This window comes from Phodopus roborovskii, unplaced genomic scaffold, assembly GCF_943737965.1.
Source record: "Phodopus roborovskii unplaced genomic scaffold, PHOROB, whole genome shotgun sequence".
NCBI lineage: Eukaryota > Metazoa > Chordata > Mammalia > Rodentia > Cricetidae > Phodopus > Phodopus roborovskii.
In genome coordinates this window covers 7571142-7586414 of record NW_026126636.1, presented here as the reverse complement: position 1 = coordinate 7586414, position 15273 = coordinate 7571142, and the positions used below count along the sequence as shown (strand labels likewise).

Sequence of the window (15273 nt, the reverse complement as noted above, 5' to 3'; positions counted from 1 at the left end):
CCTCGGGACGCCCTGCGGGAGGAGAGCCGGGACAGGGCGCAAGGCTCGTTTGCATCGTGCGCCCCGCCCCCCCCCCCATGCCAAAAGACCGGAACGCGGACTCGGGAAAAGGCGTCCTGTGAGCTTGTAAGACGGCCGCTCAGAGGTCGGGGGGCAGATGAGGCCTCTGACGTGGAAAGGCGCACCCCGAAGAGCAGAAGGTGCCAGAGGACGGCTAGTGGCTGGGCTGTTGCTGTTTGCTATGCAAATATTTCATTTACATAGGCAGCTCCTCCACACAACCCGAGAGAGGATATTGAGAAATGACTGCGCAGTTAGTTGGAAAGTGTATGTAAATTCCTACGTCAGTAATTTACATAAGCGCTTACAAAAAAAAAAATAACGGTGAGTACGGGATGTCCTTAGAGAAGCGAAGAATGAGCAAATATGTACTATTTACATGACCCTCTCCGCGCTGCTCCCTCAGGGCAACGTGGGAGTCAGATTAAGCCACCTGGGACAGCCTCCTCATGGAGAAGACCTTTGGAAAACCCGGCTCTTCTATAGTCCAGGCAGATTATTTTTTGTTTGTTTATGCAGTACTGGGAACTGAATCCAGAGCTTCGCACACGCAACGCTCTACCATGAGCTACACACAACGTTGATGCCACTGTTCCTGGGAGGGCTATGTGGACAGGCTTACTTGAATGCCCCCATCCCTTCCACCAGTCCCTGGGCCTTCCAGGTGGACAATCAATGGGTTGTCGACATTTTGGGAGAGCAGCTGAAGCTGTCCCGAGGTGGCTGCACTAATCCCCAAAAGCCCATATAAAGATTTCAGGGCACGAGGAGACACACATCAGCAAAATGAGCAGGAGTCCGGGTTACAAAAAAAAAAAAAAAAAAAAAAAAAGCCACAAAAATAAAAACAAAGAAACCCACATTGGCACAAAGAGGAAGTTTACACACACACACACACACACACACACACCACAGCACACACAAATCTCAGGAGCACTTGTTCCCAGGAACACACAGTGAGCCACTGTCCCTGCAGACAGGAGACATATATATAGGAATTGAACCAGGCCCAGGGTCAAGCCCCCTTATAGTTTCCAATTCCTTGGTCTTGTTGCACACAACAGCAGCCTCACAAACACAGTCTCCAGGACAAACCACTCATGTGCCACAGAATCACTTGTCCCCACTAAGACTGCCCCATACACAAATCCCAGACACACACACACACACCCACACTCCACATGCCAGCTTGGATCGATTGTGCACTGCCATGCAGTATGTACACAAGCTGGGCATACACTTGTGACCCCAGCATGTGGGAGGTTAAGGCAGGGAGACTTCAAATTCCAGGTTAGTCTGGGCTATAACAAGGCCCCGTGTAAAAAAAAAAAAAGGGGGGGGGTGTAGGAGAAACCAAAGACAGATACACAATGACAAACCCTGGTCTCAGTGAGATGTGTATACCCCAATATGTCCACAAACCGAGCCCCACCAGAAACATGGTCCCTCGCACAAAGACCCACTCATATTACTTCCATTAAGGACCTCTTCTGTCTCCTCATCTCAGAATGACAGAGACCAGAACACAGGTGTAAACGATGCTTTATGGAGGGCCGGGACAGAATGGAGCAGGCCTCCAGGTAATAAATAACACAGACTTGCAACAGCAGGGCCAGGCAGGAAGGAGGGGCCAGGAGGCCCTGGTCTCGAGCTCTGGGAGTTCTTCAGGTATGGTTAGGGGCTCAGGAGGAATAGAATTAGCCAAGTCAGAGGACACAGCAGCAGGTATGGGTTCCCCCTTCCCCTCTGGCTCAATCTTGCCCCAAAGCCAGGCCCCACCAGGCCAGGGAAGGGATGGGTGATGGGCCAGCTTTTCTGGGGCTGGGGCAGATTGGGGCCTAGCCTTTTGGGGCCTGGTTCTGGGCCCCAGCCTTCGGGCAGGGCTGGTCCAGGAGAACAGGTGAGCTGAAAGAGAAGGGTATTATGACCTGGAGGGGTTCTGGGTCTGTCTAGCTAGACTCTCATCTCCTTGCTAAGGATCTTCAGGCTCTGTGTCCATCTGTACCCTTTTTCTTTCCCAGTCTATGCACTGTCTGACACTGTTGGCCTCTGCAGGGTTACACAGGGTCTCATTCTCTGAACATCTCCCTGTTTGCCTCAGATAGCTGTATGCGTCTGTAAAGGGACACTTTGTTATCTAACAACCATGGCCCTTGCCAGGTGATGGTCCACACATAGAAACCCAGTATTGAGAGGTACAGACAGGAGATGATGAGTCTGAGGCCAGCCTGAGGTACATAGTGAGGACCTATCTCAAAAACACAAAACATGACAGGCAGTGGTGGTACATGCCTTCTAGCACTCAGAAGGCAGAAGCAGGTGGATCTCTGTGAGCTTGAGGCCAGCCTGGTCTACAGAGTGAATCCCAGGACGGCAAGGGCTACACAGAGAAACCCTGTTTCTAAAAAAAAAAAAAAAAAAAAAAAAAAAAAAAAAAACAAAACCAGAAACAACATAAAAAGGAAAATCCCAACACAAATCATAAACTAAATACATGTCCCCACCTTTGTAAATGTTTGTGTCCCTTTTTATCCCTAATGGTCCAGGCTAAGCCTCATTCCAATGCTTTTCAAACTGGAGAGATAGAATACATTAGTGGTCACAGCTTTGACTGCTTACGGCACTACCTAGGCATGTCTAGAAATTATCTGACGTAAATCCTGGCACCAGTATGTTGTAATCCTTCTTCCCACCTTATTCTAATGGGTGCTATTTTAAGAGAGGGCAATGTTGGTAGGCCCAGACTAACTTTTTGTCTAAATGAAGTAAAATCAGAGGGTACGGTGGCTCATACCTATAATCCCAGCACTCAGGAAGTAAATTAGAGGCCTCGAGTTACAAGCCTGTGTTACATACTCTCAAAAAAAGAAGAAAAAGAAAAAAGCAAAATGCAGCTCAACTCTCAGCTGGTATTGCTTGCTTAGCCTGCATGTGGCCCTGGGTTCCATCCTCAGCACTCCATAAATTCAGTGCAGTACTGTAATTCCAGCACTTGAGAGGTAAAAGCTAAAGGATCAGAAGTTCTAGGTCACCCTTGACTATTACTACATAGTTAAGTCTGAGGCCAGCCTGAGCTGTATGTTTCGGAGTTTAAAACAAAAAAAAAAGAGGAAGAGGAGGAAAGGCTTCGTGCTGTGCAGGGACAATATACTTTTCTTATAAAACTTTTAGAATAAAAGGAAACATTAGGCCAACATGGTCGCACTCTACTCCCAACACCGAAGAGGCAAAGCAGGAGGATCTCTGTGAGTTCTCGGTCAGCCTGGTCTACAGAGTCAGTTCCAGGACAGCCAGAGCTATGTAGAGAGACCCTGTCTCAAAAATAATATAAGATTTATTGGTAACCAGGCATGGTGGTACAACTTAGAATCTTAGCCCTTAAAAGGCTAAGGCAAGAGGACTGATGCAAGTTTGAGGCTATCCTGGGGTATATACAAGTTCCATGTTAGCCTGAACTACATAGCAAGACCCCTCCCAAAAAAATTAATACCAAAGGGAGGTTTTTAAAAAAGTAAAAGGAATTTTCTTTGAGTTTCTCTGTAAGTGTGACTATGATGGATAAGTATATGATATAATGGTCAACAGAGTCTGTACACGCATTGGTTACAGGTGACCCACTGTGGAAACTGTGGAAAAGACACTATGCTAATTTCTGGGACACCCGTTTATCTCCACAAGGCCAAATGTTCCTTTTGCTTTGTTTTGTTATTTTTTTGTGGTGCCAGGGACCACACCCAAGAAGGCCACCCGCATGTGAGGCAAACACCCTACTACTGAGCTACACAGCCAACACACATATCCTCCCTGAGTCTTTAAGACGGGCAAAAAGCAAAGTGGCGAACAGCCCTGCGGATCAAGCTTTCAGCAAGTGTTAGGTTCTGCTCTAAACACTCTACATGTCACTCTCCTCCACACCCATGAGGACCAATAACTGACCCCACTCTACAGACTCGGGGTTAGGAAACAGGCTCAGACCAGCATGTGCAGAGACTAAGAACACTGTCTAAAGGGCTCACCTGGGACTTTTCTCTCTTTCAAATCCTATGATGGTCTGGGCTGGAGAGATGGCTCAGTGGTTAAGAGCACTGGCTGCTCTTCTAGAGGACCCAGATTCAATTCCCAGCGCCCACATGGCAGCTCACAACTGTCTGTAACTCAGATCCAAATCTAAGGATTTTCCCCCATAGCATCCTAGACCTGCCAGCAGCTGGGAAGGGATGGGAGGGGGTAGACTTCCTAAAATACAGAGGGAGAATTAGCAAGGACACCGATAGTCACCGAGGTAAGAAGGGACCAGGCCCTGCAGGTCCTGCAGGTCTGTCAAGGAGTCTGGACCATGCATGGAAAAACCAACAAGGCTTCTGGAGGGGGAGGAGGTTACCAGGGCAAAGGGGAAGAAAACACAGGCTGGAAAATAAGACCCAAAGAAACAAAGAACTTTCTGTGACTGGGGCACTCAAAGGAGTAGGGAAATATGTAAGAGCTGTTTGCGGGCAGGGAGACAGGGTCCAGGCCTTGCAGAGGGTCAAGCACCAGGCTCAACAGCTTCAGCAGAGTCCTATGGACCCCAAGAGCCATGAACAGGTCTCAAGAAGGGACATGAATGAGCTTTAGACAGAGCCACTGACTGCCACATAAGAAGTTGGGACTGGAGAGAGGGAGATTAGGAAGAGAGAACCTAGCCACTTCTCGGTGCTCCTTCTACTTCCCTATGCCCAGCAAGGGATGCATCTCAGGCTGGCCTCCAACTCGCTCCCATGACCACCACCAGTTAACACAGCTCAGCATGGAAGCTGGTGTATGCACACTAGGCAAGCACCCTCCTCACACCAGTCCCCAGCACCCCCTTCCCCAGCATCCAGCAATCAGCCCTGATCCGTCTCTTCCTTCCATCTAGCTAGAGGAATCCTGTGATGCTGGGAGTCTAATCCTCTCCCTCCTCCACTCAGAGGTCCCCTCTGGCTACTGTAGCATCCAGGGTACAGATGAGAGGCCTTCTCAGAGCCTTACAGACTTCCTAGCCAGTTCCCCGACCCCATGCTGTACCCCCAGTGCACACACACACCCCTGCTTGGCCACGCCATGAGTGGTCCTACGCCAGGACCTCTGCACGCACTTTTCACCTGCCCTCTGTGACTCCCCTGCTCTGGATTTTCACTTTAATGTCACCTTCTTGGGTGTCCTATTTAAAAGGGCATTCTGCATTCTAACCACCCTATCAGACTGTTTTTCTCCATGCTCTTTGCCCCTAACTACTATATAATTTATGTAAGTACCTCATCTATGGTATTTCTCCCAAGGCAATGTAGGTACGGTACAAACAAGGATTTTTTTTTTGTCTGGTTGGTTTGTGTCTGTTCTACCCACTGCTGTTTCCCTAGAGGTGTCACCAGGCCTGAGCACACAACATGGGTTCATTACGCCAGTGAGAACCATGAATGAAGGGTCAAGTGTAAGCTGAGGCTGGCAGCGGTCTGGAGTGCAGAGGGCCCCTTGGTCCCCTGGGGCTGGGAAAGTGGCTCCTTTGCTTCGTGAGCTTTTGTGTCTCTCTTTGTCACCGTTTTTCTTGTCCTGTTTTCCAGGTCTTGATGGCTGTTCTGTGCCCTGTCCCGCCCAATACGAAAAGCCCTCTTGCCTCCTGAGCCCCCAGCATCCCACCTGGCTCTGCAGGTCTCAGCAGCCACAGGGCTGAGGGGCCACGGCCTGGGCGCTGCGAGGCTGCCGCAGCTGTCGAAGGGATACATCACCGTACTGAATTCCTGAGCCCATCCTCTCGGGGTCTAGTTCACCTGTGGTTGGGGAGAAGCCAGAAGTGTTCCTCGGTGGCCAGGCCACGGAGACGGCCTTTAACCAGCCCCGGCCCCCCAATCTCTCACACGGAGCAGATGGGCCTCACCTGAGTCGATCTTATTGAGGATGGTGCGCGCGCACTTCAGGAAGGCTTCTTCCACGTTCTCACCCGTGAGAGCGCTGGTCTCCAGGAACATCAGCTCTGGAGGGGCAGGGCCTCTATCAGTTCCCCCCTCCACTCTGAGTCCCTCAAAAGCTCTACCCATGCTTGCCCTCACCTCGGGCCCTGGACACATCTTCCCCTGCAGGGAATGCTGTCTCCCTACCTACACAACTCATCCACCTCTCCCTTCCCAACTCGGCTCCCACGCCCTTCCCCAGAAAACCCTGATGGCCAGCCTGAGTCAGGACACCCCTCTGGACTCCAAGAGTCTCCTGTGCCTCCCCTGTGCTAGCAGTGACTTCCCTGTGATGTCGCTGTCAGCAAATGGGTCTGCCTCCCTGCCCCTACCCCAGCACTGTGAGCCTCATGAGTTTCTCAGTGACGCCAGACTCACTGAGCACAGTCCTAACCTCCTCAGCTACCCAGAGGTCACATGACAGGGCCTCACACAGAAGTTACCCGTAAGATTCAAACCCACAAAGCCTCTTCTAAACCTGAGGTCTGAAAGGCAGGAGGCCATGAACTGGCCATGCCTGTGCACCCTGAATAGTCGTCATGGAGGCAGAGACCACACAGAATGTCAGGAGAGCTGGGTCAGCCTGGGCAACATAGTGAGTCTGAAGCTAGCCTCTATTCACAAAGCTCCCTCTCTCCACTGCCTCCTGGGATTGCAGGAGACACCTTAAAATCCTGCTTTATGCTGCCTGCCCACTGTGTAGACACCAGCAGCTACCCTGTACCAGGAGCAGCTAAGGGTGTGATGGGCAGTTCCTGTGGCCAGCACACTGCTCATCCTCTTTCTAGCTGAACCTGAAGACCACTCAGTGCTTCAAGTTAGAGGAGGCCTGCTGAAGCCTCCATGCTTAAGGTCCCACCATCCCACCCACAGCTAAGAGGCACGGGGCGGGCCACAGTGGGCTGGCCCATCCCTCCACCCGTCACCTGGTCCACAGCACAGCCCTCACCATTCTCCTGGGCAAAGCGGGAGGCCTCGAGGAAAGTAACCTCACGCTCAGGATCCAGGTCCTTCTTGTTGCCACACAGGATGACCACGATGTTGGGGCTGGCCAGCGTTCGGGCATCAGTCAGCCATGCAGCTAGCGAGTTGTATGTCTCTCGGCTGAGGAGGACAGAAAAGGGAGGCAGCACAGGACTGGGACCATCCATGCCCGGCGTCTCCCCCTCTCCCATGCCACCCAGACCCTGCACCCACCTGGTGATGTCGTACACCAGCAGGGCTCCAGCTGCCCCTCGGTAATAACTCCGCGTCACCGACCTGTGGGGCCAGGGGACCCAGTCACCCCGAAGGCTGGGATCTGCCCCGGGAATTCCCCCCTCTGTGGAGAGAGGCTAATGGTTCGGAACCCCCCCATACCCCTAAAGCCTGACCTTGGTCTTCCTGAGATTTAACTCCTCCGCCTCACAGTCTATCTCAACCATTGTGACCATTTGGGTTTGTTTTTGAGACAGTCTCACTCTCTAGTCCAAGCTGGCCTGAAGCTGACTAAGCAGCCCACCTGGGTTCAGCCACCGCACCCAGGGGCCTGGCACATGCTGGGTCGTGCTCTACCCAGAAGGACACCCCTACCCTTTAGTTTAGTTTACTCTGACGACATGCTAACTTACCCAGGCTGACTCCCAATTCACTGTATCCCAGGCAAGCCTGGGACTTTCTTTCTTTTGTGTACCACAGAGCATATGCAGGGGCCAGAGGACTCTTGTAGGGACTGGTTCTCTCGGGTCCTCGGGTAGACACCAAGCACTTTTCCCCCCTGAGCCATCTCTCAAGAGCACGTCATGAACTTGCAATCCTCCTGCCTAAGCCTTTCAAGGAACTGAAATTATAGGCATCTACCGCCACACCCAGCATCATTTCCCATAATTTCCTTAATTTTCTCTCCTGTCTGTCAGTCTTTCTTACCCTGTCTCTCCCTCCCATGCTCACTTTTGCCTTCCCTCATTCTTCCCTTCAGTGAGTCGGTCAGCATTTTCTCAGTGTCTCCCATCTGCCTGTCCTGGCTACCTGCTAGACAACTTCTACTTGTCTCTCTCTGCTATCTGATGCAGGCCCCCTTTCCTGCGGGGCCAACTCCCTTTATCACCAATTTGGATCCCTCTGGAATGCATGCACTAACTGCAAAACTAGGCCATGTCTCTTTCACCCTCTCCCTGACTCCTGGTTCTACATACCTCCCATAGGCAATCTGCACATGAATTAACTAGCAGCTGCTGTGTGCTGAGGCTAGATTCTCCATGGACTGAATATTCTGTCTGTCTGTCTGCCTGTCTGTCGCTTGCTCTTTCTGTTTCTCACTCTCAGAGTTTCTGTTTCTGCAGACTTACTAGGTGCCCCAGCCTACACATTGCCCACCCTCTGCAATACACTCACCACTCCTTCTCAACTACAGTTGTCCAACCCTTCCAGAACCTCTCTGCTTCTGACCTATTCCTTCAGTGCCCATTCGCCTTCATCTTCTTCTCCCCTGTCTATGTCTCTCCTTCCCTCCAAGGCTGTGAGGTTTCAGTGTCTGTTTTAAGATCCCTCTTCAAGCCAGGAAGAGGTGGTGCACGCCTTTAATCCCAGCATGAAGGAGACAGAGGCAAACAGAGCTCTGTGAGTTCGAGGCCAGCCTGGTCTACAAAGCAAGTTCCAGGACAGCTAGGGCTGTTATATAGAGAAACCCTACCTCAAAAAACCAAGGGGATAAAAAAGAAAGATCCCTCTTCAAACACTACACCACTCCTTGGGGCTGGAGAGATGGCTCAGCAGTTGGTTAATAAGGCTTACTGCTCTTGCAAAGGACATGGGTTACATAGCCAGCACCCAAGTGGCAGTTGACAACTACCTATAGTTCCAGCCCTAGGGTATCTGATACAGTCTTCTGATCTCTGGGGACTCCTGCACACACATAGTACACATGCATGTACTTAGGTATACACACATATTTACTTAATTTAAAAAAAAAAAAACTCTACTCCTTATTTATACCCTTAAGCCTTTTATCTATTTTTTTCTTCTTTCTGTTTCTGAAGATGGCACCAAAGGTATTGCACAAGTTCTGGGGAACTCTAGGCAGGGGCTCTACCACTGAGCCACACCCCACCCCCTCACTGGGGGATTCTAGGCAGGGGCTCTACCCCTGAGCCACGCCCCCAGCCCCTCACTGGGGGATTCTAGGCAGGGGCTCTACCACTGAGCCACGCCCCCAGCCCCTCACTGGGGGATTCTAGGCAGGGGCTCCACCACTGAGCCACGCCCCCAACCCCTCACTGGGGGATTCCAGGCATGGAGTTAGCTCTGAGCACTACTACAAACCAACCTTCCATTTGCTCCCCCTCTCCATCTCTTCTGAATTGGGAATCAAACCCAGGGCCTTACACTACTTAGGCTGGTGCTCTCCCTCTACACTAGATTCCAACCCTTCTTTCTTTCATTCTCACTTTAGTCCAGACTGCTCTCCAACTCACAGTCCTCCTGCCTCAGCCTCCTGTGTGTTTGGGATTGTAGACCTGAACCAACAAGTTCTCTCCAGGACTTCCTCTCTCATCAGATTCGTATGCCCTGTGAACAGAGGGCCTGTCTCTACTTCCTGCCCTGCCCTTTCTGCACCTCCCTGTTCTTTCGTTCCTGAGAGACTCCTCACACCTTGCCCTCCCCTCTCCCTTCCTCAGGAACCCAGGCCACCTACCGAAACCGCTCCTGGCCAGCAGTGTCCCAAATCTGTAACTTCACAGTCTTCCCCCCAACGTTGACCACCCTGGATCCAAACTCCACGCCGATGGTGTGGTTGGAGTCCTGTTTAACTGGGAGTGGGAGGGAAACAGGAGGCAGTGAAGGGGCTCCAGAAATCCCCCCGTCCTGCAGGCCTCCTCCTCCAATTCTGCAACCCAAATCTCACAGCTGGGTTGACAGAGAACTTACCAAAGAGCATCCACCAAGGTCAGAGGCAAACCTACAGCACTAGCTTTACACAAAAATGGTGCCTGCAGACTACCCCACCTACTGCCCACTGACCCACACCATGGCCACATCCACATTTCCAGGTCCTGCCATAAACTCACACTTATTCTCAATGAACTGATGGAGGAGACATGATTTGCCAGTTCCAGCACTGCCAATCACCAGGAATTTGAAGAGGAAGTCTGAGCAGACGGTGCCAAGATCAAGGATACCCACAGGGAGAGAAAGACGGGAAATAAGAGGAAAAATAGGAAGTCAGAAGGAAATATACACACAAAGGCAGAAACAGCCATACATAACGAACAGTAAAACATTGGGTTTTTTTTGTTTTTTTTTTTGTTTAAACATCTACAGTGCTGTAGATAGAACATTAGGGCATCCATCCTGTGTGCTAGGCAAGTATTTTCCACATTGACCCATAACCCAGCCCAAGATGACACTTTTACCCATTATTATTATTATTATTATTATTTTTTTTTTTTTATTGAAACAAAGTTTCCCTATGTATTCCTAGTGAGGATTGACCTAGCTGTCCTCAAATTCCAAGCAATCCTCTTGCCTCAGCCTCTAAAGGAATTCTGGGATTACAGGTATATGCCACTATAGCCTATATTTCTTTCCTTTTTCTTCTAGTCAAGGACTCACTGTGTAGCATCATATGGCCTTGAATTCCAATCCTCCTGCACCAGCCTTCCTACTACTGGGATTACAGAATGTGCCAGCACATTCCACTTTTCTTCCTTTCTTACTTTAAGAATTTTACTCTGTAGTCCAGACAGACCTCCTGCCTCAGTCTCCCAAATGTGAGGATTGCAGCACACAAGATTATTCTTACATAGTACTTACTATATATATGCCCAACACAATCCTAAAATCGTTATGTATGTCCACAGATCATTTAATCCCAAATAAAGATCTAAAGAGGGAAGTATATTAAGTACCCCTACTTTTCAGAGTAGGAGAATGAGGCCAGAAAGGTTAACCAACTTGCCCAAGGCCACACAGCTAGGCAGAACTAAGATTCAGACCCAGACTAAAGTTCTCCACAGTGCAAGACCTTAGCTGATGCATTTCAAAAGCCATTTCAACAATGATTAAATCTGGCCTCCATTCCTCTTTACCTCCTACAACCCTCTCATTCACTCTGTCAAGGCCTCTGACATTTGTCCTATTTCCTAAACTGGTTCCCTCCTCGGGGTCTTTGACTTTTCTATGTGTGTTGAATGAATGTAGCTGCCTCTGATTCTTGTCTGAGGTTTCTACTACCCTCTGATCTCCCTCCACCCACATGATACTGTTCATCCACACTGACTTTCCAACCATGAACCTCTTTCTCCCTATCCTCTGCCCAGAGCATCTGGCCACTATCCTTAAACTTAAGCGGCATCCTTTGACGCTAAGTTTCAAATCTAACTCCAGGACACCACTCCAGACCCCGAGAACCAGATCAGCCCCACGGGACGTGCAGGGTTCACAGCATCTGTGCGAGGGTCTCTCTCTACTGCCATTCACCGTCAGCCCCGCCCTATCCACTCACGCTCCGCCCAGGAAGGACTGCTTCCCTCCTTGAGGCCTAATCCCCTACCCTAATCTACCATCACCGGCTCCCCTCAAATCCCGCCCTAAATCTTTTTAACTCCCACAGCGGTCTCCCAAGCTCCACCCAAATCGACTAAACTCAGCCCCAGACCCACTTAGCCCTGCCCCGCACCGCGGCAGACCCCGCCCCCTGAGCAGAAAGCCCCGCCCCACTTCCACATCCGCATCCTCTACGGGCCCAGCCCCCCCCCTCGAGCCACCAGCCTCACCGTAGGTCTCGGCCATGGCTCGGTGGCGACCGCTGAGGGCCGCAATATGGCGCCGCGGCCGCGCCTGCTCCTCGGCTGGCAGCCGCTCCTCTCGGGCTGCAGCCTCAGCTCCTTTCCACTCCCGGACCCGGCGCCGCCACTTCCGCCTTCACCCCCCCCCACCGCCGCGCGAGCCTCCTGAGCTGCGGATGCCAGGCCACGCTTGCCCAACGCCGGGATTGGCGGACTCGGCAGGCGGTGGGCGGGACCGACCGCGCAGGTTGCAGGCACCAAAGGGGCCGAGTCGAAAGGGGCGTAACCCAGACGAGCGATTGGCGGAGCCTGCGGGAGGGGGCGGAGGCAGAGATGCTGCGCCCCGCGGAGGAACGGATTTGGTCAGGATTCTGGGCGCAGCGATGGGACTCCGGATTGGCTAGACGTGAGCCTGGGGGTGGGGACACGAATGCCAAGAAGTGACAAGGGCAGGATGGGCAGAGTTGGAAGATCGGATCTCAAGCCCCTGGGTGCGATTTCTAACCTCACAGGCAGGGAGGAGGGAAGCTGAGAGGACACGCGCACGTTGCTCCCCATCTGCAAAGAAACCCCTGCCGGTCCGGCACGGTGGGTTACGCCTTCAACCCTAGCACTCGGGAGGCAGAGGCAGATGCTTATCTATGAGTTCGAGGTCAGCCTGGCCTACAGAGTGAGATCCAGGGCTACACAGTAGACCCTGTCTCAAAAAATAGAAAAGAAAAAAAAAAAAAAATTAGAAGAAGAAGAAGAAGAAGAAGAAAAGGCCTATTGTGCGATCTATGCCCTCGTCAGGAAGGATCCAACTGGCTTATTACCAATAGTTCAACTCCTTCTCAAGGGAGGAACGCATACATTGTACTGTTTGTTTAATTTATTCCCTTGCTGGCCGGGGATGCGGGGGGAGGGCACACGGGACCCCAGACCTTACCCAGCTTGGAGCAAAAGGTTTACAACAGTAAAACTCTGCCTAGCAACCACTGACATTACCACATTTCGGGGCACTGATTGGCTAGATTCCAGGACCCCAGAAATATTTCCTTTGCACATGTCCACCCAACCTCAAAAACCAAAGAGACAAACAGTTTGCAGTTGGCTGTTGTATTTGCATAAAACCAAAGCCAGGAAGATACACTGCAGGGACAAGAATAGGCTGAGCTCACTGGCAGTAGAAATCCCATTTCTGAAAAAAAAAAGGGGGGGGGAACAGTAGATAGATCAGATTTGACCTCACAGAAGTAAACAAATTATCTTCAAGCCCTGTAACCTCTGCATGTCCCAATTAGAAACCACTCTGCATTGAGCAGAGCCTGGTTGCACATGCCTGAAAACGAAGCAGCCCTCAAGAGGCTGAAGCTGAAGGCTAGTGATTTTGAGGCCAGCCTGGGTACATACCCTGTCTCAAGAAAAATATATATATGTATTACTAACAACAACAAAAATAATTACTTCTCATTTTCAGGTGAGAAAATGAAGGAACCCTTCCACTCCCCCCTCCACCACAAGATACTCACGTCCGTCTTCATATCAATTTTGGCAGGTTTCAGAATCAGGTCCTCCCGAACAATGCTACTGGGGAAATAGCCCAGGCGGGCAGCCAGGTCTCCATAGTAATCTCCCTGAACCTGGAGAAGAACTTATAAGTCCATCTGGGGAAAAAATGGTACTCATGCCCGCTGAACCTCAGGACACAGTCTTCTCTAACTTGAGCCTCAGCTTAAATGTCATTTGCTCATGGACAGAATGCAGCCACCATAACTAATCTCTACAATGTTTGCTGCCACTTTTGATGCCGGCTGCCTGCCTTATCCCACAGAATTGAAAGGGACTGACTGGAAAAGAGCTTGGAACCAGGCTGCCCTGTGATTGCTAATGCAAAAATGCAAGAGGTGATAAAATATCCTTAGCCCCCAAATTTTTGTTTTCCCCCTCCCACCCAGATTTTCCCTTCAGATGTTAAATAGGGTGTACCTCTCATACCCTTCCCTCTAACACTCTGAAGACTCACACTGCCTCCCCAGAAGAGTCTCCCACGGCCCTTCAGCTTGGAGAAGACATACACCACTTGGCCCCTATATATGTTCAAGAAGCGGCAATCAGGGGCCATGTAGTCCTGAAGGGCCACAGCCACGGAGATAGGATCTGGAGAAGGAGGAGGTAACAGCAACTTCAGCACGGACCAGCAGTCCAAGCCCTCCGCCCCTTGCCCTTCTTCCCTGAGTCTTACAGCTGCATTCCTCATCCGCACACAGCTTCCAGTCAGCCAGCTTGGGCATGTCACGTTCAGCCTCGATAGGCCCTGGGAAAACAGACAAGATGACCCCAAGGAGCACTGGGAACCACACCATCATGGACCAAGAATGACCAAAGTGAGAAATGGGGTCTCCAGACTCCTTCTGCCCTCCCTCTGTGCTGAGTACAAGGAGAACTGTGTTCTTAATCCTGTCTCCGCCCCAAACCAAATTACACCCCCCACTCACTCCCCCAAGGTTGTTATTCAGCCAGAACCATTTTAGAGACAGAATAAGGGCTATGGGCCAAAGAAAATGCCCACTTGAGCCCAAAGCAACCCAGACCACGCCAAACAGCAGCAACCCCTCAATAATCAGAGAGCCGGACAGGCAGGCTGATCTGATTCCTTCTTTAAGTCATTTTAGGTACCAGGATCCTCCAGAGACCTAACAAGAGAGGCCAGCATAGAAAACCACCTTGGAATTTCCTGTCCTGAGAAGCCTGAAAACAAGGCAGCTCTTTGATTAGCAGGCACAGCCACAGTTCCCAGGTATGGACCAAACACTGAATATCTGGTCTCAGGCTATGCACTGTCCCACGTGGCTCACTGTGCATACCCATAGGCTCTTTCCCCAAGGGAAGGCATGAGCTAAGCTATTCTAGTCTCAAAGCCTCAACCCCCTCATCTGCAAAGACAGCAATAAAAGCAAACATCTATCAAATGTTTGTTATTGGTGGAGGGGTGGGTGTTTGCCTTAGTCTGTATGAGTGTTTTGTTGCATGTATACACTGCATGTGTGCCTGGTACCCTTGAAGGTCAGAAGAGGGTGTTGGATTTTTTGGAACTGGAGCTACCAACACTTGTGAGCCATTAGCCACATGGGTGCTGGGGATTAAACCTGGGTCTTCTAGAAGAGCACTAGTGCTCTGCTCTTAACTGCTGAGCCATCATTCCAGCCCACCCTTTTTTGAAATATGGTTCTACTATGTAGTTCTGGCTGGCCTGGAACTTCTTATATAGACCAGGCTGGCCTCAAAGTCACAAGAGATCCTCTGCCTGCCTCTGCCTTTCTGGTGATGGATATGGCTGTTGTGCCCACCAAGAGACCCTCAAAGCTTCAAGGAGTCAGGAAGCCCGAATGCAAGCACAAGGTGTTTATTTAGGAAAACCGGCTAACTAGGGCTTCACTCTGCTGGGAGAGCTGAAGCCCCGGGACTGCAAATGCAAGGCATTTTTAAAGAGCAAAGAA

At 50.9% G+C, this 15273-nt stretch overlaps 2 protein-coding genes across 4 annotated transcripts; both read right to left on the bottom strand.

Moving 5' to 3' along the window:
• Positions 1 to 1585: 1585 nt before the first annotated feature.
• Positions 1586 to 12011, bottom strand: Rab4b (RAB4B, member RAS oncogene family). 2 transcript variants are annotated; one of them, XM_051206974.1, is made up of 8 exons: positions 11783 to 12003; positions 10076 to 10156; positions 9703 to 9817; positions 7227 to 7289; positions 6979 to 7133; positions 5957 to 6052; positions 5719 to 5849; positions 1586 to 1965 (listed from the first exon to the last, which is right to left on the bottom strand). In XM_051206974.1, exons 1-7 carry the CDS (start codon positions 11796 to 11798, stop codon positions 5734 to 5736), a joined length of 642 nt encoding a protein of 213 aa, XP_051062931.1. In that variant the 5' UTR covers positions 11799 to 12003; the 3' UTR covers positions 1586 to 1965; positions 5719 to 5733. The 2 variants fall into 2 exon arrangements, with proteins under 2 accessions (XP_051062931.1, XP_051062932.1); XM_051206975.1 differs by lacking the exon at positions 7227 to 7289 and having other exon boundaries at positions 11783 to 12011.
• An 865-nt stretch (positions 12012 to 12876) lies between these two features.
• Positions 12877 to 14725, bottom strand: Mia (MIA SH3 domain containing). 2 transcript variants are annotated; one of them, XM_051206976.1, is made up of 5 exons: positions 14019 to 14725; positions 13800 to 13933; positions 13306 to 13416; positions 13116 to 13187; positions 12877 to 12974 (listed from the first exon to the last, which is right to left on the bottom strand). In XM_051206976.1, the coding sequence occupies exons 1-4, from the start codon at positions 14140 to 14142 to the stop codon at positions 13155 to 13157; spliced, it is 402 nt and encodes a 133-aa protein (XP_051062933.1). In that variant the 5' UTR covers positions 14143 to 14725; the 3' UTR covers positions 12877 to 12974; positions 13116 to 13154. The 2 variants fall into 2 exon arrangements, with proteins under 2 accessions (XP_051062933.1, XP_051062934.1); XM_051206977.1 differs by lacking the exon at positions 13116 to 13187 and having other exon boundaries at positions 14019 to 14722.
• Between the last annotated feature and the right edge of the window lie 548 nt (positions 14726 to 15273).